The sequence below is a fragment of the Podarcis liolepis genome (assembly GCF_965112155.1).
Source record: "Podarcis liolepis genome assembly, chromosome: 2".
Lineage (NCBI taxonomy): Eukaryota > Metazoa > Chordata > Lepidosauria > Squamata > Lacertidae > Podarcis > Podarcis liolepis.
The window spans coordinates 88,684,940-88,712,517 of record NC_139555.1 but is presented as its reverse complement, the minus strand read 5'-3'; the positions used below and the strand labels follow the sequence as shown (position 1 = coordinate 88,712,517).

Sequence of the window (27,578 nt, the reverse complement as noted above, 5' to 3'; positions counted from 1 at the left end):
ACTGTGGTTATTGCAGCTGGTGGCTGTTCATGGCTTGAAGACAATTATAGTGCCTTAAATCTTGGCCCCTGATGTATTGTTTTGACACAGATGAAACGGGCATATCACATGCATTGGTTTACGTCTCTTCTCCAGCTTAGCAATACCGGGGACCAATCAGGGAATATTTATTCAAAATGGAGGGTGTATCTCTCTATGTGCTTTTTTACAAGTGCCAATCAAGACAGGGAGCATTTCATATGAGGAAGTTGTTAATAACTAAAAGCTGTGCCATAACACTTCAAGTATGGGCATTTATTTCTACAATATATTAAATGACATCTTGATTGCACTGTAGCCTCAAATGCTGATTAAAAGTTAAGAATTAGTAGATATTGTATATCACTATGCAATTTAAAACCAACATCCAGTTGCTTCTTTATTGTAGAATGAAAGCCTGTGCAGTGCGCTTGTCAAGTGAGGGAGTTTCCTGTTTAAATTAACAGAATCATGGATTAACACGCCAATCTTACATTGCACAAGTATGAATTCTTTAATTTCATCATCAGTAGTCTGATCAAGTGTGCTGCATCAGCACACTTATGCCCACAGTGCTTTGTCAAGATGCTTTTAACTCTGAACTGAACACAGTTATCATTAGGCTCACTTAAGCAGTTGTCCAGCTCTGTTCTTCAAATATGGGTTCTCAAGATATTGTTAGACTACAGCTCCTACCATCCCTGGACATTGGTTCAGCTGGCTGTGAATGGTGGGGGTTGTAGTCCAATAACATCTGGGGACCCAAGGTTGATGAACACTCTATGGAAGCATTTTGTTTGAGACATTACTGAATGGGTCACGGCACAAGAGCTATCGTGGTCCATGACTGAATGAAAGACTTAGGGAAGGGTGGAAGAACTGCAGTGGAAGGCTAACAGCTGAATAACAAGGGGAGTGAAGAAAACTCAGCCTGGACCAACTGTAGTCTAAGAAATATGTGATAAACCTCCAGCAGCAGTCAGGCAAAATTTATTTGCATGATGAAAGAGCTGTAGAGATTCCTAGAGCAGCCTCCCCAGGCTGATGACATCATCTACCCCGTTGCTGGGAAACTGCAATTCACTCCAATGCAAGAGTGACTTCTGGGCAGCATCATGCCTGGACTGGACTCTCCCACTCTTATCTCCTGCCAGCTGACACACAAAGATGGCAATCACTAAGAATAAAGGTCTGCTGCATTGGCTACCACAGCAATGACATGACATGCAGCCTGCAGTCCCACCCCCTTCAAAACAGGCCTTGACTGCCAAAGACACAAAAGCAAACTGAATGGTCAATGGTAAGGCAGTGTGCGTATTGTTTTAATTTCCCCCAGATATTAAACTGCCACAGGCAGGCCGAGTTCCTTGCTTGGATAGGAAATAAAACCACCAGTTTATGATGAAGGAAATTTCTACACTCCACACCTGAAATCTACAGGTTTAGGGCAGTATACAAATTTAAGAAATAATAATAAAGAATTCTATTGTTGTGAGGATCTATCACAAGCCATCATTTCACAAATGCTAACCCAAGTTGTTCAGACAGTCATATCAGCCTTTCATGATCACCCAGTTCCTCCCATACAGGGATTTCAAACACTTAAATATCACTCAGCAGACCTCATAACATCCCTGCAGCCACCTATGAGATAAAAAAAGAACAGCTAGTACAGAAAGCAAATGCCCTAGGATAACTCTGATTAACAGACAAGCTAGAGCTGAACGAGCCAGATAATTGGCATTGCAGATAATCATAATGTTCGGTGCTTATCTACTGTTTAGCACTGATAGCACATTAAACAGTGCTTAATCAGCCTGTTTGGAACAGTACAGTTTGGTGGAAAATGCAACTGAAATTCAATTGATCTTAAACTTTCAAGAGAAACAGTCAGACAATCAAATATGACTGTACATGCAAAGAAAGTGGCTGGGGAATTTGGGGTTTAGAAAGTACAGTTGCACAAACTGTTATTTAGCCAAAGTGCACAAATTAGCAATTTTATTGTTTACAAAAAAGCACCATGAAATCTTTAACAACCACAAGCACTCAGGACTTCTTCTGTCTTTTCTCTGAAAAACCATGCCTTCGGTTCTTTAGCGTCCCATAACATTAGAAGGGAGATGAATCATTAAAACCACTTCCTTCTGATTCAGGAGCTCCTTGGCAGTCAGTCATTCAGGAACTGAGCCAGCCTGACTCAATTTACTAAGCATGATAGCTACATAAAGGTGAGGTGGCAATTTAAAAAACAGCTTTCCAAAGGTGGTTACTTATTGTCAAGCATTTCACCATGTAAATATATACTGATTATTAACTACGAAGTCCATTTGGTTACTACTGTTAAGTTTTACCTTGAGCAGTCTTCCATTGGCTGTTCCCAGAAATACAACTGTGTAATTATTGACACTGGTGACAGCTACTGATGTAAGTCCTGGCGAAGTGAACACTGGCCTGGCCTTGATAGGTTGCAGGATTGACAATGGATGCTGGAGATGCGCTGCTCCACAGTCCAACTGTTCTGGTTGCAACTGAAAAGGGGGGAAAGGTACATTAGTAAATAACTATTGGGACACTGTAGGTATCTGTATTTGGTTTTTGCATCCCCTGCACTCTGCATTGCAGACAATGCAATGGAGGTGGCCTCAGGGGTGGGTGGGTGTGCTGAGATTCCTCAGGGGAAGCAATTTTTGTATTACTTCACAATGTTCCCAAACAGAGACATATCTATTTTTCATGTTCTATATTTCCTGCTTCCCCCACATAACACTACTATGCAAGATAGGTATTGAGCATATATAATGTCAAGGGTTTTATCTTGAGGCTTCTTTTTTCTTACCATCTATTTATTACAGGTATTTTTAGGCCATCCCAGGGCCATTTACAAGAATAAAACAATTAGAACATGATTACAGAAAACAGTAACGTAGGAAATGAAAAGGTCATAAAACCATAAAAGCAGGAATACTATCAAAAGTGAACATCACTGTCTGCCTTAATGTAATCATAGTTGAAAATGATTGATCTTCTACTTCTGTTTGAAAGAGTGTTTGGTGTAATACAGATCTGCATAATCTGTCACCAAAATAGCTTGCCCGATAAATTGTATCGTAGTCTCATGACACTGATGGATTTTCTCGAAATTCATAAAGTCCATGGGGGAAAACAGTGGCCTTATACATGAATTCATCAGCACCAAATGCACTTGCTCTCACAGGCAGGATGCAATGCAGAGAAAAGACTAAACAGGTTATCGTATCATTATTTGTATAAGTCTACAGGGTTTTATTCTTTGTCACACTTGCAGGTGGCTTTTTTATCTCCCTGACTTAAACATATGTAAATATTCTGTCCTCTATGTTTGGCAAATTTGCATATATCTTTACAACACTGCAATATTACTGAAGTTAAGCAACCTAATTCCCTTAACATTTCCTTCCAATGGTTTTAGGTTGAAATCCTCAGCATATTGAATAAACTCCTCTGAACTCATGCTTCTCAGTAGGATTATAGCTATCCTACTGCACTTTAGGCTCAAGGTCCATTTAAGGAATGAAAACAAGCAATGTCAGTATCTTTCAGGTAAGAGTAGTTTCCTGAATTCCAAGGCAAGAAATATTAACCTTGCCAAAGTTGCTTTTTTAAAAAGAACAAAGCAATAAAGGTTGCAGCACTGAAAATAAAAACTAATAACAGCTGCACTGCTAATCTCAGAATCTGCTCAGATACCATTTAAGTAAAAAACAGCACTTCAGTGTATGCTACAAGTAAATTTAAAATAAAGTCCTCGGACTAGAAACAAATGAGTAATATGCAACTTTTTTTTCTTCATAGCTCTGTTTTGTTTTGATGGCTTACAGAATTGTTCTAACTGAGCATGGAAAATGCAGCAACTTAACAGACTCTAAACAGAAGACTCCTGCACAACTTATCAATGTTTTTGGCCAGCCGTCACAGGCTGTCTAGCAGGAGATGGTCAGAGATTCTGAGCAAGGAAACGGTGCATGTTGAAGAAACACACGAGATGAATCATAGAAGGATTCACACTAGTGGAATGGCCAATAAAGGACTTGGGTCATATACTTGCTGAAAACTCTCTGCTTTCCATGTTAAAACTGCACCCCAATTCAAAAAGACACTAAATTTCAGCCTGCTATTATTAAAGTCAATGTCCTGGTTTACACAACACACTAACCCAAACTTTGGCTTAGCAAGATCGTGCAAATGCTTGGACTCCCCAAGGGGAGTTTGCTGCCACTTTGCTCTGCTTGGTCCTTGTTGCTGAGCAAGGGAAAGGTTTGGTTTAGCATGCTGTCCAAACAAGGACTTGAGGCTAAGTTGCAAACACAAGCACAGCAGGTTGGAGGTCGCTGGGGAGATGGGTTCCGAAGTGCTGAAGCAGCAATCATCTTGGGATTGAGATGGCCACAGCTTTATTGATTCAGATGTAAATCGGTTTGGGCACAGACATTGGGTATGTATCCCGAATCAGTCAACCTGAATGCTGCCTGATAGGCCATCCGGGTTGATCCTGGGGTTAAGGATCCCGCCCCCCAAGGATGCAAATCAAATAGGACAATCCCACCAGGTCGCCTCTGAATGGGTCATTTTCAGAGGGAGATTGGTTTTGCCATTTTCACTGCAAATTTTAATAGATCTGGGGTTTTGGCTTCAGGGTGTTATTGTTCCTAAGGAACTGAAACACAAAATCATATTTGATTAAGCAGGTATGGTGATAAACAATTCCCATTCAGAACATTCCCTTGGAGTTGTTCTTTACAGATGAAAGTAAGTGTTGTCATCCATGGAGTGCACCTCCAGGATGGAGTTAAACCGCTGTGTTAGCAACACCAAAGTGCCCTCCTGAGGGCACAAGCCTGGGCAGTGTGTATGGAGGTCCTGAGTGGACTAGGACTAACGGATGGGCAGGCAGTATCCCCCATAGGTCTTCACAGCCTTTAGATGCACTTAAGCAAGTATGGAAATAGTGACCTATAATGTTCTCCTTGATCAAATGCACCTCTTATCATCTGTTTTGATCTCGAACCATTGCCAAGGCAGAATTGAAGAGTTGCAAACCTGTTTTCGGAGCTTCTCTCTTCATTAGCACGCAAATGCAAATTTGTTGCCACAAACTGAAGGTTATGCTTTATCCAAATTAATGAACACTATGTCTGGTCATTCTCCCCTATCCTGCAAAGGCATTAGGCCAGGAGTTAACTGACTTTGTAAGCCACACTAAGGCAAGATGGAAAGGGCTGATTTAAAAACCTTTTATGCTGAGAACAAGTGCCAAGAAAGACTAACATAGGCTCAACTATATGGCATGGTTTATTAGAGACCAAACAGAAGAGATAATGTGTTACAAATATGAGGATCTCTGCAAAATGTATTTTGCAGCTCTGCATTATTAAATGCTATGAAAAACAAAAATCCAACCCCATCTCTGAAGCAATGCTTTTATTTCTTCCTGTAATTGGGCAACACAATTGGTTTTTACTATGTACATCCCTTTCATTTTTCTTATTTAATAGTCCTTCCCCAATTTAGTCTACTTATACAATGGAACTTTGATTGTTGAACGCTTCGAAAGCTGAACAATTCAGAACCCGAACGCTGACATTTTCGAACGCACCTCAGAAGTCGAATGGCTCCCGAGGCGCATTTCTCCATTTTTTCAATGAATTTTGATGACTGGCAATTTTGCCTCGGTTGTCAAATGTTTCAGAAGTCAAACGGTCTTCCAGAACAGATTACGTTCAACAACCGAGGTTCCATTGTACATATTTTAAGTCAAATTCCTAGGTCTCTCTCATAGTGATATCTGAATCAAAGTCGTTGCCACTAAATATAAACTACAGATACTCAAGTATAGTGGTACCTCGGGTTAAGAACTTAATTCGTTCTGGATGTCTGTTCTTAACCCGAAACTGTTCTTAACCTGAAGCACCACTTTAGCTAATGGGGCCCCCTGCTGCCGCTGTGCCCCTGCTGCACGATTTCTGTTCTCATCCTGAAGCAAAGTTCTTAACCTGAGGTAATATTTCTGGGTTAGCGGAGTCTGTAACCTGAAGCGTATGTAACCTGAAGCGTATGTAACCCGAGGTACCACTGTACAGTTAATGGCTATAGATCAGAATAAGGGAGCAATCCAAACAAAATATCTCCTGGATGAGTGAGTTAGGATCAAACTGGAACAGCTAGACTAAGCATAGGCAAACTCGGCCTTCATATGTTTTGGTACTACAACTCCCATGATTCCTAGCTAACAGGACCAGTGGTCAGGGATGATGGGAACTGTAGTCCCAAAACATCTGGAGGGCCAAGTTTGCCTATGCCTGAGCTAGACTATACACTGGCGTAAATCCCTCATCCCAGCTCAGATGGAGTTATGCTGGTTTAACTCCTTCATATGGCTCAGCTGAGGTTAGGGAAGCTGGAGCAACACTGAAGGATGGAAAATGGGGGAATGGCAGGGCAGAGGACTGAGCAAGGGCGACTGATAGTGAATCCTAACTCCATTCAGCTCAGCCATGTGCTCCGGCATCCTGATGGGATGTACACCAGCAAAAAGGAGGTGCGAATCAAATTATTTTAAAGGTTTGTTTTCCCTCTGCCAGGCTTGGGCCAGATTAGTTAGCAGTAGCCTCACTCCTGAACAGCATTTCGATCAGAATACCTTACCCGGGCTTAATTTAAACCAGCATACTTTATGCCGGCTCCCCATACTAATGATAGTTGATTAGTCCCTTGTAGTCCATGCAACTGAACTGATTCAAGTACTTTGACAGCACAACTCCTTTCTATGAAATGGAAAAATGAGCCAAAAACCAGGATAAGCAATGTGTTCTTAACTACAGAATGCAAAAGGTTGTCCATGGATAAGTATATTGATTCTTATATACGTCAGCAATTTTTGTGAATTCTGCCGTACCAAGCAGGGGAGGCTGATGCTTTTGTAATACCAGGCACCAGAAAGTGTGTTTCTTCCACACCAGAAATGGGTTCAACAAGTGAATCCTTTCCAAACGCAACATTTCTTTGCAATCAGTACAATGGTGGAGGCTGTCTGTATATAAAACAGCACATATCGCTCTGAAATGAGATATCCCTGTAACAAAAGTTATACCTAGGCAAAACACACGCAGACAGCACACTACAAATTGGAAACAAATGCACATGGCCTTTTCAGAAAATGAGAGTATGGAAGGCCCTTGGGAGAGGCAGGAACAGCTGCTTTCTTTATTTAACAGTCTTGGATTTGGCAACCACTGGTGAAGATAATTGTTTCCTGAACTAGAAGGTCTAGATTTCTTCTTTGAATGCTGTAGAGGACAACTTTCATGCCTCATCGTAAACATATCAAGAGCCAGGAGGGCTGTTTCTAATTCAAATCTATATAATAATCTACATTTCATTTCCCTGCATGTACTAGATATAATGGGCAGAGGAAGATAAACTCCAAAGCTTGGAGGAACCTCAGTCAGAGGTATACATCAGATCTTATGTGCGTTGAGCTGAGACCAAGTGATGTCTGGATCAGAGCACATATTTGGCTTCACCTCCACAGTTCTCCCCAATACATTCTCACTCTCTCCCATTCCTTTCTATAGGAAAAAAAGGACAACCTTCAGATAGAGAAAAAAAATTGTCTCCTGCATGTGACATAGGGCAAACACACACCACCCCAATGGTGTGCCTGTGGATACAGAGTTTTATTTTATGGCAAATGAATAAATACCTAGTCATTTCAAAAGGCTAAAGTAAAACTGAAGAACACATGTGTCAGGAATTTAGAAGGCTACCATGCGCAAAATTTGAGTTTGGGCATATTTTTGCACATCTCAACTTACACTAACTGTTTATTAATCTTTTTGTGTCTTCCTTCTATTGCACATAGGCTGGCGCAAAACTTCTAAGTTAACATACAGTAAAACCAGATCGGAAACGAGAGTTTGGTAACTGGGGTGGGAAAGGTATGAAGCTGAAAGAGGAACTAGGATAACAGAGGATAGAGAATAAGGAGAGGAAGGACACTGGATGGGTTGGGTCTATAGTCTTTGGTTGTTGTAATTTTCATCAAAATCTTCTAAATATGATGGGGGTTTTTTCATATTTCTCTGGGTTTATTTTTTTGTGGAGCATTGTATGTTTCCTCTCTGCAAAATTTAGCTTATTATCATGCCATTTATTTGCTGATGACACAATGTTGTGGCCTTCCTATACGGGGAAGCCTGGTTATGATGCTTGCGTGTTCCAGAGATACTGTGAGATAGTAAAAGGATGGTAAAAGGATGTGATCCTTTCCTTTCTGTCCAGAGTAGTGAATAATCCTGAATCTATATACCAATTTTGGTATTATACTACAAGATACATATCAGAAGAGTACTTTAGCAACTATAAGACTAACAACTTTATTACGGCATCAGCTGTTGTGGATTAAAGTTCACTTCAAGTTCATTAATTAGAATCCTTCACCTTCTGTTGTCATCTGTATTTTATTAATGTGATTTTAGGGTGATTTCCTTCCACACCCCTACAAAATTATTCCCCCCCAAAAGACATAAACATTTGTAGGGCCTACAGGACTTGGGGGGGGGGTGTGGTAGCAGTTTTCTTTTTCATCATCTGCTACTTAGCAAGGAGGGTAAAGGAGGCAGAGTAAACGATGGTAGTAGGAGTCCATGATATTTCAACTGACTAGTCGTTCTTGTTTAGGTTCCTGTTTTGTATGGAATTCTGCAACATCTTTATGCTGATGAAGAATGATGAGTAGGGGAAGAGTTGCATGACAGTGCTCCCTACTGGGCTGCTGTTATATCCCTGCCAACAGGGTTGAGAAGCTCCCAAGCACCTGATTACCTATGTGATGCCTGCTCCTAACAGCTGATACCAAAATCAAGAATGTGTGATATTATTCCAGTCTCACATAACTGAATAAGGTCCAGGGAAGACACAAACAAGACACCCACCCTTCTTTCTGTCCAAATTAGAGAACTGCATATTTTGTACACCTGTAAGCATATATAACCTGGCAGAGAGGTATTTCAGTGTATAGTATTCTTATTGCAATTAACAAAAATGGCAAAACTGTTTCAATTCATCTAGTTCATACATATATAAATATATATGAGATATGAGAAGAAGAAAAAGCTTATTCCCTCTAAAACCATAAGGCCTTATATGGCCCCAATGCATATTTTTTTAAATCTCAAAATTGGAGTATAGTATAAGATAGATGATTAACCACAGCCATGCGGAAGATTAATTAAATTAAACAAGGAGAGGTTAGTTTTCAGGAAGTCAGTTTCTGAAGAAACACAGAAAAGAAGTGGTAAGGCAACGCTCAAGGAAACAATGAATTTAACAGATTTGGGGTCCTGTATTTTGTGAGCTTGAACGTTCTTGACCAAATTGAGGAGTGTGTGTGTGTGTCTTACAAATCAAATGTAAAGTTATTTGAACAGGAAATACTGTATTTCTATTAAAACTTTTTTTGCCACAATGCGAAAGGAAGTCAGAGGGTTTCTTCTGGTCCTTTTCATGCAACTTAGCAGAGGATTAAGCTGTTGACTCCAAGCATGCATGAAGTCCTGGGAAAATGACATTGCTAGCATTAAATTATTCTTTATGAATTTATGGGACATAAATATGGAGCATATGAAGACTCATGTCAAAAGCCATTTTTACTACACAAAAAGAATTTCTATGAATTCTTATGAAAGAGACCCACTTTTTAAAAGTAAACCCTTAGCTATCATTAGAATTAAAAGGAAAAACTCTCCAAATATAAACTACAGTATAATATCCAGTGACATAAATCCAGTGTAGAGAAACGTTTCACCATCATACAATTTGACAATAGTTATGAATGTGTAGACTTGTGCAGTACTCAGCCTTTTACATCAAAAATAAATAGCCCACCCTATGCCAATAGGGTTGAGCAAAGGTAATAATGTTGTGTAATACTAGAAAATGTAGGTTGGATTCTCCCCAAATGAGCACTTCCATTCGTATCCAAATATACTGCAGCTATATTCTCATTCATGCTATGCTAGTCTTTTATTTCTGCTAGGATGCGCTGTGTTCACATGTAATATTAAAAACACAGGTGGGTAAACTGCAGACGCTGACCTAATTTTCTGTGGAAGCTGCCCCCTTCTTCCGTCCCATCAGAGTTCCTCCCTTCCTATTCATTTCCCCCTTTGCCCTGGCACGAAAAGTATTTTCCGTCTCTCATTGTAGTTTCAGAATACGTGGAAGGAGCTGTATTTTACCCGATCAAGATAAAGTGATTTAAAACAACTGGCACTTTGTCATATGCATGGAGTCCCAGACCATTTCCTCCAGATCCAACTAAAAAGTGCCGGTTGTAACTTTTAAGGCTCAAAACGGCTTCAGAGCAGGTTATCTGAAAGACTGTCCTTTCTCATCTATAACTGCCTGGTTTTTAATATCTTAAACAGAGCCCCTTGTTTTAACATAGGGTCCCTGGTTCAAGTGAAATGAAACACTGCAAAAGTCCTCCTCCTTGAAGAGACATGACCTCAATGCTTTGCTCAGGCTCAGCCACCAGCCTTTCCCAACCTGTGCCCTCCAGATGTTTCGGACTACAACTTTCATCAGCCCAGGCTAGGATGGGCAGTAGTCAGGTACGATTGGAGTTACAACCCAAAATAGCTGGAAGGAAGGGAAGGGGGAAGCTGGTTTAAAGTGATTTTTGTTCTGCCATCAAGTATTTGATCAGAATATGTATCTTCCAAAGCATCTCAACACTACAAAGTTTATGGTTTTTGCATTAGCAGATGCAATACAGTTACCATTCATTGGATTTTGTAGTGCATAAACTTCTCTTTTTTTAACATTTGTATCTTACATGAAAACTGGAAAGGTTGAAGGGACTGGTTATGTTTAGACTAGAGAAGAAACACAAAGGAACATGATAGCACCTTTCAAATTCTTGAAGGGCTATCACACAGAGAAGGGCTGCACTTTTTCTCTGCTGCAGCAGACTGGGGCTGTGGGGAAAACATATAGACATATATTGTGATGAAGTTACAGAAGGATTAAGTTACAATAGATTTCAGTTAAACATTAGGTGTAATGTCTTCACAGAAAAATCAGCTCAGACATGGCCCTCCTGTTTGCACGTCCTGGTAAGCCATAGTCTGAAACAAACTATGTTTTGCTGTGCATGAACAGTGTGCTGGTGTGCACTCCTCAAATCACACCTGCCCTGCTCCTCTTTGCTGAGCTTGGAGGGCACCGTGCTGGCACAACATGACATGAGAACCAGTGCGTGCAGTTTGCTTCTCCTAAACACACCACGAGTGGCAAGCCAAGGCCTAACCTTCATTTCTGCTCATGGTTTATTTGACGAAAGGAAGCCACAAGTGTCGGTGATCATACAATGCTAAGCCATCGCATACAATGCTAAGCAATCATAGCCATAGCCATTGCTATGATTAAATTCCCAAGACCCAAATCATCTTATCTGCTTTAGTGTCGGATGAAGGTGTCAATAATGAACAATGCTATCTGTTCTTAACCTGGACTCTAAATCTGCCTGTTTCATGAAAACCCTGTTGCACAGATCCTGAGAGAAGTAACAAGCCTGAGATGTATAAACTTGATCAAATGCAGTTTTTGTTATTCACAGTAAGTAGGTCACAGATGACCTATAAGACCCCCTCCAATGATATGGATTATAGCCTACACACAGTAGACCCACAGAAATTAATGAACCTCGCTAGCGCTGCCCATAAACCTCACTGGGTTTATTCTGAGTAGAACTAGCAATGAATATACCACCCTAGTATGCAATCTACACCATCTTTTAAAAAAACAGATTGACAACTGTCCTGTTTTCTAGGATTATTGTTCACTAACATTTATAGACATTAATTTTAGTGCCTTCGTCATTTTATTAGGCTTTTAAGTTATCAGCATCTATCTAATCCACATGCTGAAAAAAGGAATCTTGAGTAGCTGCTTCCTTTGCAATCCCTATTAACAACTCTGAATTCTTAAGAAGTTTAATGCACAATTATTTCCTGTTTATAATATCTAAGTATTTTGAAAGGAATGGCTCATATATAGAATATATTTTCTTCTCCATGAAACTAAAACTCTCTCAACGTATCTGGATGCAAAACTGATAAAACTTAAATCTGTCATTAATTAGAAGCATGTTTCCATCCCACATGGACCTCTTTTATATCTAATGCCCAAATATTTGTTCTGATGAAATTCCAATTGGATCTATTAAGAGAGATTTCCATGATTTGATCCGAAATTGTTGTGAACTGAAAGGGGAACATAAGCACTCTAATCAAGGGGGGGGGGATGCTAATGAGTAAAGAAAAACAAACAAGAAACAGTGAAAGCAAACACTTTGAAGTCTGCTCAGCTAACATAATTCTTTCATCTATTGTAGTAGCTAGACAGAAGACAATGAACTGATGAAACAGCTATTCGTTTTTCTCAACTAATTCTACTGATTTTTCTTGATGTCACTGGCTTTTGTGCAGTGAATGCTCATTTATAATAACAATGATGATGCGTCAGGGGTCGACAGAGGAAATCAGTTAATGATTTTACGCAAGCAGCTACATTCATGCACTTAGCTCAGTCTTCTGAGTTGGGGTTGAAAGTTTCCATTTCAACTGAGTGTTTGTAATTTGTTTGTTTTCATATGGTATATCCTTACATTCGGAGCGTCTCTTCTTGTACAAAAAAGCTTTCCCTGCTCTTGAAATTCCTTTTGCATTTCAGTGTAGCTTTTTCTAGCCCCCATCACAGAGTAAGAAAAAAGTAGTCATCGGTTCAGCAGTATAGTAAACATTTTGCCTCTGAGCTATATTTTCCACCATACATATAAAAAAAGTTTGACTTGAGAGGGATATCCAAAATTCATAGTAGGCCAATACCTTCCAAACGCTGGGGTATCTTGTTAAAAGTGTGGCTATGAGAGTTTAACTTGTGGGGTGGCCAGGGAGGCAGCCTCATTTGTCTCCACTCTAGGGATCTCCCAGCCCACCCACCCTCTTTTCTTGCATGGATTGACTATGGCCTTGCTATGACTTATGTCTGTCACCTGGCTGTCGGGACCGGGTGGGAATTTTTCCACTTGGCAAAATTGGCACTAGCCATTTGGTTTTCACCTACCTAGTAGCAATCGTCACAACTTTGTAAGGTTAGGCATTGGGTAAGCCTTATTATGGGAGGGAAGGTTGTTGTCTCCAACTGCCCCTCCATGTTAAGGGTATCCTGTTAAAGGGATCTGGGGGTGTGGTTCCTGTCCAAAGCCTGGGTGTGAGCTAGGGCCATGCCACGACCCAAATGGTGACCCGGGGGGGTGGGGCTCATTTGATGTATATCATAGGGCTACCCCTTCCGGTGGTTGACCCTTAAAAAGACTTCCTGCAGTCGGGCAGGAGTCAGGATATAGTCTTGCTTCACCCAATTGCCTAAGCCAAACCGTTCACATCTGTAACCAATAAAGTTGTGGCCTTATTTATTCCATTAACCCAATATATTTGTGTTTGTGTATTGATTTCGGAGGGAGCTAGGGGGTCTGGGTGCTCACCAATCAATTTAACACTTGCTGAATGTAAGTGTCTGGCACTCAGTTTAACACACCAAGCCTTGATTAAATTCTAACACGATCCAGGAAGTATTAGGAAGTATAAGGAGGGAATACTGTTAAGTGAATCTACTTTCTTTTCCCATTAATAATACTTTAGCACATGACGAAGGCTCTCTGATCAATTCATACATCAAAATGGCAGAATCTCCTTTCAAAGAGATCTTAGCTGTCAGAAGGGCACGTTTTTGTCTCATAATGCATTTTTATTCATTGTTCAGATTACACAAAAAACAACAAAAAAGGTACACAGTATACAAATAAGAATATCAATAAACTTATCAGCATACAAATAAATATATGTTTACATATCTTATTATTTTCCTTCCTCAAATTATTCAAAAAATCCTAAAAGAAAAATTGTAATGTTTCGAGCTCTACCGAGCCCTCGACTCCCCTCCACCCTTTTGGTAAGAATCAAATCAATTCCGCAATCACGCATTTTGCTTTAACCTTAAAAATTTATTGTTCACTGTTAGGTTTGTTTCAGCATGTTTTTGAACAACCAGTTGAAATCTTTCTCTATAAAAATCCCAATATTTCTTTTCATCACTACGCAGATTTCTCAACTATTTTTCCTCACAGGAATAAGTTAAAATCCACACTATCCATCACAGACAAAAGTCATGATCTCATAAAACCTCTTGCTAAGTTACTTTGGCAATGAAGTATTCCATCAGCTAGAACCACTAATCAGTTACGAGGTGGTTCAGTCCATGGAATAATATATCTTAAATCCAATTTGTGTTAAACTCACTCCCAAACTCAAGGCACTAATATTCAAATTAGCTACTCCAGAGTAGCTGTGTGGTTTTGAAAAGGTATCTTAGAGGGTAGCCTTAGATTAATATTTTCAGGATAGATCTTTAGCAAAATGCTTCCTGTTAAAACTGAACAATTTCCATGTCCTCAAAAACCCAGAGGTTGAAAATACATAAGCATATAAGTTAGGGGAATCAAAGCTAGCATCAGCTCTAATGCAAACACTGCTATACAAATATTTCATCAGTTGTCTGTTTTAGAGTTTTTAATGTTCCTCACATTTTCTTTTGAATTAAAAAAAGTTCCAATAACAAACTAGTCATAGGGCAAGTTAAAATGAATGCTAATTTGACAATCCAGCGGGACTTGTTTAACAGGGTTTTCTTTTTGTTATTGAAGACTGCATATGTTTTTTTAAATAATTAAAGAACTACTCAGCTTCATTACACAAGTTTCTCTACGCTATCAGCACACCTAAGCCTATGAATGTGGCCAGGGTGGGTGTTTTATGTCAAAAAGGAAAAGAAGGAATGGCTATAATCTTCATGCAACTAAGACAGCGAGTGCTCAACTGATTAAAGTTGTTGAGGGAAGTGTTTGCCCTTTCCTGAGAATGCACATCCTTTTTACTAGCCATGAAGACGGATTATTCTTCGTTCTGTGTTAAATACAATACTTTAAGATTAAACAATGAAATCCCCGAACAATGGCTAGACTGATGGATTAATGAATAACAGTCTCTAGAAGGCCTCTTATAGCCAAAATATTGTATGTTTAAGCAACTAAATCCTTTGTGTCCTTTAAAATCACCCTTTTTAGAAAACGCTATTTTTCTGCCCATGCTCTCCTGGGACAGGAGACATAAGTCAAAGCACCTCTCTGCAAGGGCATCCCACCAATTTAGAAAGCGCAGCTAAAATGTCGCTTTTGAAATTGTTTGGAATAAGTCATCTGATTTATTCAGACTATACTACATTATTCAAGCTATATTTTCTTAGCTGCTCAGTTCTCAAGAGAATCCCCCTTTTACCATTCAAGCTGTGTTTCTCATTTATGTTTAGCTTTGGCTTTGCTAACGGACTTCAAAAATATCCTAACTTTCCCAGAAGACAGAATTTTGGATTGACGGTAAATTTGGCTTCTTACACTTTGGAGGATATATTCTTAATACTGCTACTAATACAGTGCCCCTCTGATCTTCAAAGTGCTTCAGAAGCAATAAAATACAGCTCTGTTCTGAAAAATACCCATGTACAAATAACATCTTTGTAGTCATTAGGACTATTCCTTGCTTGTACTTAATCATGTGTCTGCTTAGTTTAGTGAAATGCTGGATCTTTGCATATCTTTTCCTGCTAATCCTGCACAGCCAATAGAATTATGGGAAAGGGCAGAGGAATTCATCCCCGCTCAAACTTGCATAATTTACTCAACACAGAGGACAGCTGATGTGGCACACATTTTATTAAAGCCGTTTTTGAAACAACCTTCTCGCGCACTGATGTATGTAAGAAAGTTTGAAGAATAGGAAAGAGAAATATTTGTTTCAGATTTACTGGCAAAGTGAAGACTGGCCCATCTTCTAACCCAGTATCTTATTTCTGATGAGAGTAGGGAGTTTGAAAGCACAGCATGCAAGTAATGGGGCACCCAATGCTTATTTTTATAAGCATACCAAAACAGGCTTTTATAAGCAAACAGAAAACAATCATCCATTGATCTCAAACCTAAAATTATTATTTTTAAAAACTGACACAGGTACAATCATTTCCCACTGGACTGGCTTAGGAGGAAATAAGACACCTCGGGGTGTCAAAGTTGGTAATAAGAAGTAACTATATCACATATCCTGGAACTGTGAAGTGTTTAAAGACCTTGGGAATGAAGTAACCAGCAGATCAAACCTGTTCATACAAATATGTATATGGGAGTTTGAAAAATTGTTATATATCCCAACGGTGAGGAAATAAAAGTGTGGAGAACAGGAGGAAATAGGAAGATGTGCAGTCATAAATCAGAACTTGATTCAACAGATACCCCAACATGGAATGAATAGCTTTAGCTTTACATGAAAAAGTAGTGTACAGCAATAGGCAAATGTAAGGCAAGTATGAGGGAAAATGGGGATAAGGAAAGATAAAGCCAGAATGCTGTAATACAGGGATGAGACATGTGGATGCTGCTTGTTGATAAGTGTACTTTTTAAAACATGTCCTTTGTCAATACTTTTTGGATTATTTGAATAAATGAATGGTGCATCATGGGGAAGTGAATTGGGAATATATTAAAGCATCACACCAATACCAGAAAGATTAGACGATTCGTCTGAGGCCATATGGAAAGTCCACAAAAGGGCAAGTACTCAGAGATTTCTGATACCCTGATTTGTGCACAGCCAGTTTATATCAAACTTCTGATACCTCTCTAGATCAGTTTGGACTATGGCTCCTTCAAGAATTCTGGAAACTGTAGTTGCTGAAGTATTGAGACTTCACGACACCGCAATTCCCAGGATTCTCACAAAAGAGGGACTGTTAAGCCAATTTTATTCTGTAGGGTGGATATGCTCCAGCTGTGCTGAGCTATTCTCAAAACAATCCAGGACACAGCAGTATTGGTGATGAAGGACAAACCTCATTATAAGGCAACCCCAAATTAAAAGGGTTTGGATTCACCTCACATTGGGATTAAGAATTTTTGGGGGGAGTGGGAACCAATCTGAAGTATACTTCCACCACTAAATCATATATCTCCATTTGCTTAAACTGCCTCACAAGGATGTAGTGAGCACAAGCAAGATGCTATATAGCACTGAGCACATTGATTAAAAGTAAAATCCAAAGTAATCGGACAATTGATTATGATTAATAATATGCTCAACAATTGTAGTCTATAGTCATATGATAAAACACTTTGCCAAACATCACTGTACTTTCATAGCTCTTTCCAACATTCACAGAAACAGATGTTTCAAAGAATCTTTGGAAAGATCAAGTAAATATATCAAATCCAGTGTGCGTCTTGTACCAGAACTCAGTAAAGTCAGAAAGTGATGAGAGGGATGAAAGACAAAGTTACATTTCAGATTCACTTCTTAAACTTTAGAACTTTCAGATCAGTCACATAAACCATCCGGTCAGATTCACTCACTTTAGTGAACAGTAAGAAAGATGGAATGTCTCACCAGACAGTGGTTGTTAAGAGTGAAGATTTTTGTTCACTGCTCCAAATTAAAGTTTCTGTTTTCAGATTATACATTCTCAGAGCTAATAAGAACCTGCTTAGATCACTCCAGGAGATAAAACTCAACTAACGTTACAGAAAAGGACAATGGTGTAGTAGAATAAATGTACACTCTCTATGTTCTCTGTAGGATGTATCCAATATTGTGTGAATGGAAGGCAAGCTCTTTCCTTTACCTCCCCATCCCCTGCAGTCCCCTGTACTACCAGAAAGGTCTCTCCATAGGGTTGGGGACCAACCAGACATTATGGTCTGTGTCATATGGAGTGGCAGTAAGAGGAAGAATTAACCAGAATCTGCTAATGGAATCTTGTACCACAAGAACACAAAGATTCCTCTGACTGATTTTGGGCAATTTCTCCTTCCCACTGTGGCCTGGCCCACAATGTTCCATAGTCTACCACCCCATGACCCTCTGGGGAGGCTTTTGTGAGAGGCTGAAGGAAAGATCAGAAGCACAAACCGCCTCCCACTTATACAATGCTAGAAACACCACATTTTGCTTCTGGCTTGGCTTGTGTGTCTTTTGTTTTTCCTGGCATGGACATACAATACTGGGAGATGCTTACCTGCTGGACTTCAGTCATTCTGCTGTTTAAAGGCACACAAGTCCTGCCAGAACAAAAGGAACCACAGGCTCCTCTCTGCTTTCTTCTTCTTCTATCACGGCTATTATGTATTAATTTATAAACATTGTTATCCCACCTTCAGATTAAACTCCCAAGGGTATCTTAGAGTTATGAAACAAAATGAGAAAGCAAGAAACACACAGCATATGAAATAACCAAGCAGAGCAGCAGACTAACAAAAAACCAGGGGAAACCAGCAACAACAGTAAAACCAGATTAAAAGATAAAAGGCTTGCTTAAATAAAAGGCTGTTTAGTGCTGAAAGAAAAAAGCTTTGGGGATGGGGGAGAGTTTCACAGGTGGGACACCACAACTGCAAAGGCCCTTTGGCCAGTCACCCACCTGCCTCCCTCAGAAGGTGGCGGCACACAGAGAAGTGCCTCAGAGGATGCTCTCAACATTCAAGCAGGTTCACTACAATTTAGCTCAGAGGTAGCCAACATTTTGTGTTCACCTCCCATCAACCCTGGCCACTGGGCCATGCTGGTGGGACTGAGGGAGTTGGAGTCCAAAAGATCTGCAAAGTGCCACCTTTGTTAGCCCCGATCTAGATAGTATCTTTCTCCAGCTGCTAGAAAGGTAATGTTCCCAGTGTGATTATACATTATATCAAACTTTTACCTGTGGCCCTCCAGATGTTGCTGAACTACAGCTCCCTTCATTCTTGACCGCTGGCCATGGTGGTTGGGCTGAGAGAAGCTGCACTCCAACAGCATTTGGAGGACCACAGATTAAGCACTGCTCCCTTATAACATAATTGTTTCTCTTCTTACCAAAAGTGTGTTAAGTGGAACTGTTGCACTTGTGGGGCTCCTGTAGTAGGAACACTGTGTTCTAAATGGCAACTCTCTTTTACCCCATGCAGTTGGTGTGTGCGGAAAGGGAGGTTGCACAAAAGGGGGGGGGTGGAATTGGAAGGGGGGTGGAAACGGGGCAGCAAAGTGGGGCTGCAGAATGGAAGAGAGAAGTGGTTTGGGAAATTGGTTTGGGAAAGTGAATGGGGAGCTTAGTAATTATATGGGGTAGGAAAAGGAAGCTCTAGGGCAGCCTTTCTCAACCTTGGGTCCCTGGATGTTCTTGTACCACGACTATCATCCCTGAGCACTGACCATACTGGCTAGGAATGCTGGGAGTTATAGTCCAACAACATCCAGGGAACATTGACTCTAGGGGGTCAATGTGGGGGATGATTTCAGAAGATTCGCAAATGGAGCAAGCAGGGGTGCAGTTGTGTGTGTGTGTCTGTATCGAGAGATATATGCACCCATACACTTACAAAATTGAGCAGCAGAGGGTTTTTGCAGAGGGTTAATTTAGTTGATGGTAATGGTAACACACATTAGCAAATGACGAAATATCTTAACATTTCAATAGAAAGAAGCCAAGCCAAAGAACAGATATCCCTTTGAACAGACATGGATTTAACTGGATCCAACACCGTATATTTTGATTTCAGTCTGGATTTGGAAGAATTCTTTCTCCATTTCCACTTTTGGTTCATATGTTTCTGGAGTCTTTAGATTCCTTGGTAATTTAAACCAGAGGCATAAGAAATGGTGGCCAACAAGTGATCGAAGAAGATCACTATCATTCAAGAGAAACTCATCAAAAGCAGCTTGCTGAAATCTGAAGTTCATTTCTCTCTCATAAATCTATTAAACCAAATAGATTATATTTATGCTTGAAATATTTTCAAATGGTTATTTTCTAAAACACATAAACATGTATTTTGTGGAAATATGATAATGTCAGCAGTAGTCAACCAAGCATGTTCACTTTTGAGCACTTTTTAGCTACAATAATAAAAAAGTTTCTTTGGCATCAAAAATTAAAGAAAGAGTGAATATATTTGATATTCTGCTACCAAAATATAATGAAAGCCAATCTGCTTAAACTGCTAAAAGCGATATAATTCTTTTTTATCTTTAAAAATTCTGAATATTTTAATAAAAATGCTATTCTACTAAATACTAACATAATCATTTGCACAGTCCTTTTTTACGCAGAAATTTGGATCAGTGCTGTTGAGAAACTACCTGCCAATTCCACAAGATTTGTGACTGCAAGATTTATAATGTCTGTAATTTATCGTAAGATTTTTTTGGCAGCACTTATTCCTTAACAGCCTTAACAGAACTGAATCTGGATTCTTCCTAGGCCTAAGCTTCCTATAATCTGGAATCTACCCCCAAACTTTGTTCACAGGTCGCTCATTTTTTCATTCCAATATATTTTATAGTTTTAATAGTGTGTAGTCTAAAATCATGGAAGGATGTGAACTAGATGACAGCACATTCAACGTAACCAATAATAAATCATCTATCCCTTCCACCTAGGGTAGCCAGGGTGAAATAACACTACAAAACAGAGTTGGAAATACAGAGAAAAGGAGCTTTCTTCATTTCCAGGGGAAGAGAATTCCACAAAACTGGTGCCGCAATGCTAAAAATGTGTGCTGGGGTCGCAGCCTGCTTTATTGCAGGGGCATGTTGCATCATCAACAAATCCTCATCCACAGAACTAAATTAAATTAGTGGAATACCCTGCATAAGGCTCTTTATGTACCAGAAGTAACGCTTTTAATCTAGCACAGTAGCAATTGACAGGCAAAGCAACACTTTCAAAGGAGGTGTCGCATGTAGTTGTTAAGTTACTGTAGCTTCTGGACCAAAGCCCCATGTAAACTGCATTATAACAATCAAGTCTAAACTCTCCCTGTCCAGGAATGGTCATAACTGGCATATTAGTGAAAGCTGGTAAAAGGCACTCCTAGACACTGAAGATACCTGGATCAAGGAGTGCCCCCCAGTTGCCAATCTCTCCTTCTTGGGCAAGGTTCTTGAGTGGGTGGTGATGGACCAGATCCTGGTGCTCTTGGAGGAAACTGATTTTCTAGACCCATTTCAACCAGGATTTAGGCCTGGCTTTGGCACAGAAACTGCTTTGGTCACCCCGTATTATGGCCTCCATCGGGAGAGAGACAGGGAAATGTGTCCTTGTTAATTTTCCTCAACCTCTCAGCAGCTTTTGATACCTTCAACCATAGTATCCTTCTGGAGTGGTTGTCCAAGTTAGGGGTAGGTGGCACTGCTTTGTGGTGATTCTGGTCCTACTTGGATGGTTGTTTCCAGAGGGTGATGCTCGGGGAAAGTTCTTCAGCCCCATGAAGCTTTCAGTGTGGGAGTTCCTCAAGGTTCAATTTTATCCCCTGTGCTGTTTAACATCTATATGAAACTGCTGAGTGGAGTTTTCCGCAGTTTCGGAGTATGTTGTCAGTAATATGCTGATGACACACAGCTCTACTTCTCCTTTACATCTGCAGGTGAGGCAGTGGATGTGTTGGACTGTTGCCTTGCCTAGGTAATGGACTGGATGAGGGCCAACAAACTAGAGGAGAAATAGGTCCTTTAGGTGTTGTAGGCTGGTAAAGGTGACAAGCTGGAGAGAGGCTTAGAGCATGATAGTTGATTTCCTTTTGGCTCCAGAAGCAGGACCCTCTTGGGATGTTAATGCTGTCAGCCCCTCCCTTGTTGTATATTTGTGTAAATAAACCATATATCCTAAAGATACCACAGCCTCTGCTGTGCCTCATTCCCGAAAGGGAATTTGTTCTCACCTGATAGAGGCTAGAGAAGAGGCAATATAGGTGTGAAAAGTCCAGAGCTCTAAATCTACACATATCAATAAGACCACACTGATTTACAGCAAGGGGGAAGAGATCATAGTTAATTATGCTTTATAATTTATCACCTTTCCCTATAATTTATTCCTGCTTTCCCTGGTCACAGTTGCAATGCGCACCATTGCTGATCAAGGTTCACTTCAGCAGTGAATTCGTATCCTCTCACAAGAGGATGAGAATTATGGGCAGAACATGAGCATAGAATCAAAAGTATTTACTTTCCATGTGTCACACACGCTTGTGCAATGTATCAAAATGCAGTATTTCATAAGAAACAACAGGGCAGATACAGGATACTTATCCCAAACAAGTGTTGGGAGCACACTGGATGCAGAATAATCAGGAGTGTACAGCTAGATTTGCAGTTTCAGGTCAGCCCATTCTGAGGTTGGAGCTTCACAGATTCCAGAAAGCCTCACACAGTTAGAATCCATCAGAATTCTTAAACAGATGTTTGATATGAATGCTGCTCTTTCTGCTGAAATATGTCAATAAATTCAATCAGTCTCCCTAAGAGAGAGATCATTTTAAACAGATTTTTCATTTCTTCAGTTACTTTTAAATTTTTTCTCCCCACTCGGTGAGGAAAGCAGAGCTGAAACTGCTACTCAGCAGATAGAGAAATAATTGTTGAGCATGGGAAGAGCTGCACTTGAAAGTTAATTATCTTGATGCTAAATTCACAACTGAATTCACTTTATTTTTAATCACAAACTATTGATATAGTTCAAGATCTACAGAGAGGACAATTGCTCTCCATTGACAGAGCACATGGCTTGGAGTTCTCAGTTCACAAACTACTCAATGAATAAACAAGTGACTTTCCTTTAGATCTGCAGCTTCACTACTGAGAAAGAATTTTTTACTTTTCAATTTGCCTTCCCCCAAGAAGCACCAAGAGCCTTACAGTGCAATCTTATTTGTATATAATCATAAATAAGCCCAACTGAGTTCAATAGGACTTATTATCAGAAAAGTATAGGATTGTAGCCTTAACTCCTTACTATATCTGTCCCCAGGACAGGTTGGGGTTGTGCAGAGTTGTTAAGGCAGCAGAGAGCATTGTTGGCTGCCCACTCTCCACCTTAGAGCAGATTTATGCCACAAGGTGCCATAGGAAGGCACTGGACATAGTAAAAGATCCATCGCATCCTGGTCACTGTCTCCTCGAGCTCCTGCCGTCGGGACGGAGATACAGGACGATGAAGACAAGAACGAGCCGTCTTAAGAACAGCTTCTTCTCCAGAGCGATCTCGGCCCTGAATGGGAAGCCTGGACTTTGAAAGTCATCTAATCTTCCTTGCTGTATTATACTGTATTGTTTTAATTAGTGTTTTTATAGTTGTTTTGATTTTGTGTGGAGTGCCCTACCTGGGTGGATGGAGCAGCCAAGTAATTTCATTGTCCCCGAGAGGGGGCAATGACAATAAAGATATTATTATTATTATTATTATTATTATTTGCTAACTGTCTTGAGAGCAAATGTCTTGAGAGCTGGTGGGGCTGTGGTCTAAACCACTGAGCCTCTTGGGCTTGCCGATCAGAAGGTTGGCAGTTCAAATCCCTGCAACGGCGTGAGCTCCCGTTGCTCTGTTCCAGCTCCTGCCAACCTAGCAGTTTAAAAGCATGCCAGTGCAAGTAGATGAATAAGTACCGCTGCAGCAGGAAGGTAAACAGCGTTTCCGTGCGCTCTGGTTTCCATCACAATGTTCCGTTGCACCAGAAGTGGTTTAGTCATGCTGGCCACATGACCTGGAAAGCTGTCTGTGGACAAAAGCTGGCTCCCTCAGCCTGAAAGCAAGATGAGCGCTGCAACTCCATAGTCGCCTTTGACTGGACTTAACCATTCAGGGATCCTTTAACTCCCCCCCACACACCTTTTTAGTGCTACAAATTATTATTGTGGTAATCCAGAGAAGAGTACCAAACTTCATTATAATTTCACTTGTCTTTGGCTTTATGGCCATTTCCTGAAGCTGAACAGAAGGAAACCAATCTTTAAAACCAGTATATCTCAGTGTTATATGAAAGGCCCTGTTAACACATACTGCAACTTTAATCTTTTCAAGTAGGTACCTCAACCCATGCAAGTCTGGAACTAAGAGTTAAAAGTTGTGCACTTAGGTCAAGAGGTAATAATTATTTGTTTGCAAGGAAAGTACTCTAATGTGTGACATGTTGTAGGAATTATTGCTTTAATCTTAAAGTTTAAGTTAAGCGTCGAGTTCCAGGTTCATTTTTGTGGAAATTTCAGCTGGAAATGGAAAAAAAATTCATTGTCATGTTTTGATTTTCTGGATTAGTATAAACTAGAACTTCAAAGTAGCACAATTCCTTAAAAACCCAATCCAGCTGAGAAAGGCTTGAGTATATTTGGACAGTAAGTAGATGTTCCGTCATATTCCCATGTGGATTCAACTTTTACTCTGGGAACATTTTCTTGGTTTATGTTCAATTTCTAAACCCAAGGGTACACATACCAGAAATGTTTATATAATTTACTCAAGCAATACACTTTATTCAACAAGTCATTACTGTAAAAGTAACTATTGGCTATTCAGTTGCTGAACCACAAAACACCATTTTCAAATGATATGCAAAGCCTGACAGAAAACCACAAGAGCCAGGAAATTCAAAGTTAACGCTAAAATTGCCCTTGTGCATTTTACAGCATCATCCTATGCCTGTTTACGTAGAAGCAAGTACCACTGTGTTCAGTGGGACTTACTCTGGAGTAAGCCCTGAAGCTGCTTAAGTAGAACTGTTTGGACTTGGAGCATAAATATTTTTGCTTGAAATTATTTCTCTTGTGTAGAAGATGACCATCTTCAATCTTCACTCACAGCAGAGGACATCTTACTCAAGGGGCTATCTGAAATGGCATTAGGTTGTGACTACACAAGTGCCAGACCAGGGGTTGCTTACATGTTGGAACCATCCCCAAATGCAGTCATTCCATGCAATATGCACCTTCTGGTGAGTTGATTGTTCACCAGATGCATGACACACACCCAAGCCTCAGTAACTTCATTGGAGACTGGTGAGATCATCTTAATGAGATTAGCTCAGTGTCAGAAATGGTGTAAGAGCAGTAGAATCCACTGTACAGCCTCATAAATCAACGATACTGCACAGTTTTGAAAAGACAGACAGAACAGTAGCTTAAATTGCCTCTGCTGTTTGGTGCAGCATTCTGCTGCTTTGAATGGGAACTAAGAGACCTTCAAACAGTTTGTGAAGGACTGCCAATGAGTCACTCTTATGAAGTTCTGATAATGTTTAATGTGCTATCCAAGTATGCACAGATCGATCATGTCTTCCATGAAATGAGTACCCAACTCTCCTACCTGCAAGAAGGAGGCTGATTCCATTTTCAAGACTTGCCTACACAGCCTGGTCACTTAAATATTATTCCTGCTGCAGAGGCATAAGTCAAGGAAAGCTGCTCCCATGCATGTAAGATAAATTTTAAAGGTCCTTTTGATTAAAAATAGCTTTCAGTCTACTCTAACAATTATCTAATTAATAGCACATCCCCGTGGAAAGTAAGAACGCTGCACCGGTATTCTAGCAACGACATTCCACTTTCAGTTTGACAGGGCTATTCACAAACATAAATTAAGCATAAAACAAACATTTTCCTGAGGTGGCGCAAGGAAGACAAATGGTTCTCTGACAAAAGGTTACAATGTGAAGTACAATTCTGCAGTTCATTGTTCACTTTATGTGACCAGCACCAAACCTGAGTCCTTTCACACTATTTACTACTGCGGGAAAACCTTTCAAGAGAGCCTTCCGTTTCAACCAACCTCCAATTCCACCTGAGTTCTAACTGTCTGGGGCTCCAAACACAAACAGTCCTGTTAAGCGCTAGAGATACTATGCTATTCTGGCAAAGCATTGTATTGTAATAATAATAATAATAATAATAATAATAATAATAATAATATATCCTGCCTTTTTCCCTGACAGGGACTCAAGATGGCTTACATCTAAAATAGAAATGGCTAAAAACATAGAAAGAAAGGCAATAATTAAAAAATAATTAAACATCAATATAATGTATGTATAAGATCCATTAAAACATACAGATCATAACAATAAAAACATCGCAACACCAGCCCTTTCCTTAAGAGTGGTTGGGGCAACCCAGTCAGATGGGCAGGGTATACGTAATAAATAATGATGATGATGATGATGATGATGATAATAATAATAATAATAATAGAGTCAGTTCCCAAAAGCCTTCCTTCAAGGAGCTGAGGGCAACATACAATATTCCCTTTATCCTCACAAATAACCCTGCAAGGTAGGTTGAGAGAGGGTGGATGGTCCAAAATAATCCAATAAATTTGGGGGGTGAATGAGGACTTGAACATAGAGGTCTGTAATCTTAAATACAACACTCAAAATCACAGCCTTTTTTTACTTCTTCCTTTGCTCAAAATTGTCCTCAATGGACAATTTTGCACCTCAAGTCATTTAGGGCTTGACAGACAAGTACTTTTTGCTGGAACACTGTGTTGATTCTTTGAGGGGAATGATTTGAGGCCTAAGATAAGGGGTATCTTTTTCTCTAAACCCCACTGAGTATTATGAAAAGTGAAAGCAACTTAGATTTCCTGCTCCTTTCTTCTTTTTCTTTAGTGTTTGTAAAAGCAGGGTTTAGTTTGTTATAAGCAAACTCTGTCAGTTGATAAAAATAATCTGTGTTAATGAACCATCATTCCTTAGCTGCCCTTAATTGGGCTGTTAGCTCAAAGGCAGCAAGTGTAGTGCCCTGAAGATAGAGGCAACATACTCTCCTCAAACTGTATATTAACTGTGCAAAATCATTCTATACTAACTGCGGTTTCTTGATCCTCTCCAAGCTTCTGGATCTTCTTCATGTAGAGGTCATTAGAGAGTGGATCACTGCAGGCAAACTCAGTTGAGGAATGGTTGTAGCTGGTGAACCAGTCATGGCTGGATGTAAGCATTCCTTGCCGCTGAGGCCACCTGTGCCTCTACCAACAGTTTAGAAAGACTGCTTCTCTTTCCAGGGATATGGCGATTGTGGCCAGACGTGGCCAATGGGAGCCAGAGGGTGGGACCTTTGTTCCTCATAACGGGTTTAGGATCAGAGTTTTCCTTCTCCTAGACAGGCTACCTTCCCAGGTGGTGGAGCCCTAACAGAAACCACCTTCCTGACCATTGGACCCACTATTAATCTAGTCCACTCAATCATTGCGGGATAAGGATTTGAACCAGGGTCTCCCTGGTTATAATCCTACATGCTAAGCTCTGGGTTACACTGGGTGTAACCAAACAGAACAAAATATTCTAGGCTAAAAAGGAGTTAAGCACTTGAATTGTGCATGAGCAAAGAAATACTTGGAAGTTCACTAACTGCTGAAAAGTGGCATTGCAACAGAAAGGAAGACAGACCCTTAACTCCAACACCATGACAGCTGCTCTTAGAATATATTTTTCCTACTGCGTATTCAAAGCTGGGACACAAAATGATTTAAAATATTTCGCTGCCTCAAAGGTAAAAACCAAGGTAACAGGCTTAGTGCAAAGAAACACAACGGTACAATCCCCTTTTTCTCCAGCAGTT

General features: G+C 40.1%; 1 protein-coding gene and 1 long non-coding RNA gene across 3 annotated transcripts in view; one reads left to right on the top strand and one right to left on the bottom strand.

Annotated features, from left to right (window-relative positions):
- Positions 1-9,396, top strand: part of LOC310702235 — a 124,395-nt gene extending 114,999 nt beyond the window's left edge. For both annotated transcript variants that reach the window (XR_014523386.1, XR_014523387.1), the window contains exon 3: positions 8,737-9,396. This is a non-coding gene — a long non-coding RNA (uncharacterized lncRNA). The remainder of the gene's footprint in view (positions 1-8,736) is intronic.
- PLXND1 (plexin D1) overlaps positions 1-27,578 on the bottom strand; it is a 150,500-nt gene that overhangs the window by 103,057 nt on the left and 19,865 nt on the right. The window contains exon 2 of the mRNA XM_083491025.1: positions 2,373-2,549. Within this exon, the coding sequence (XP_083347151.1) occupies positions 2,373-2,549 (177 nt within the window). The remainder of the gene's footprint in view (positions 1-2,372; positions 2,550-27,578) is intronic.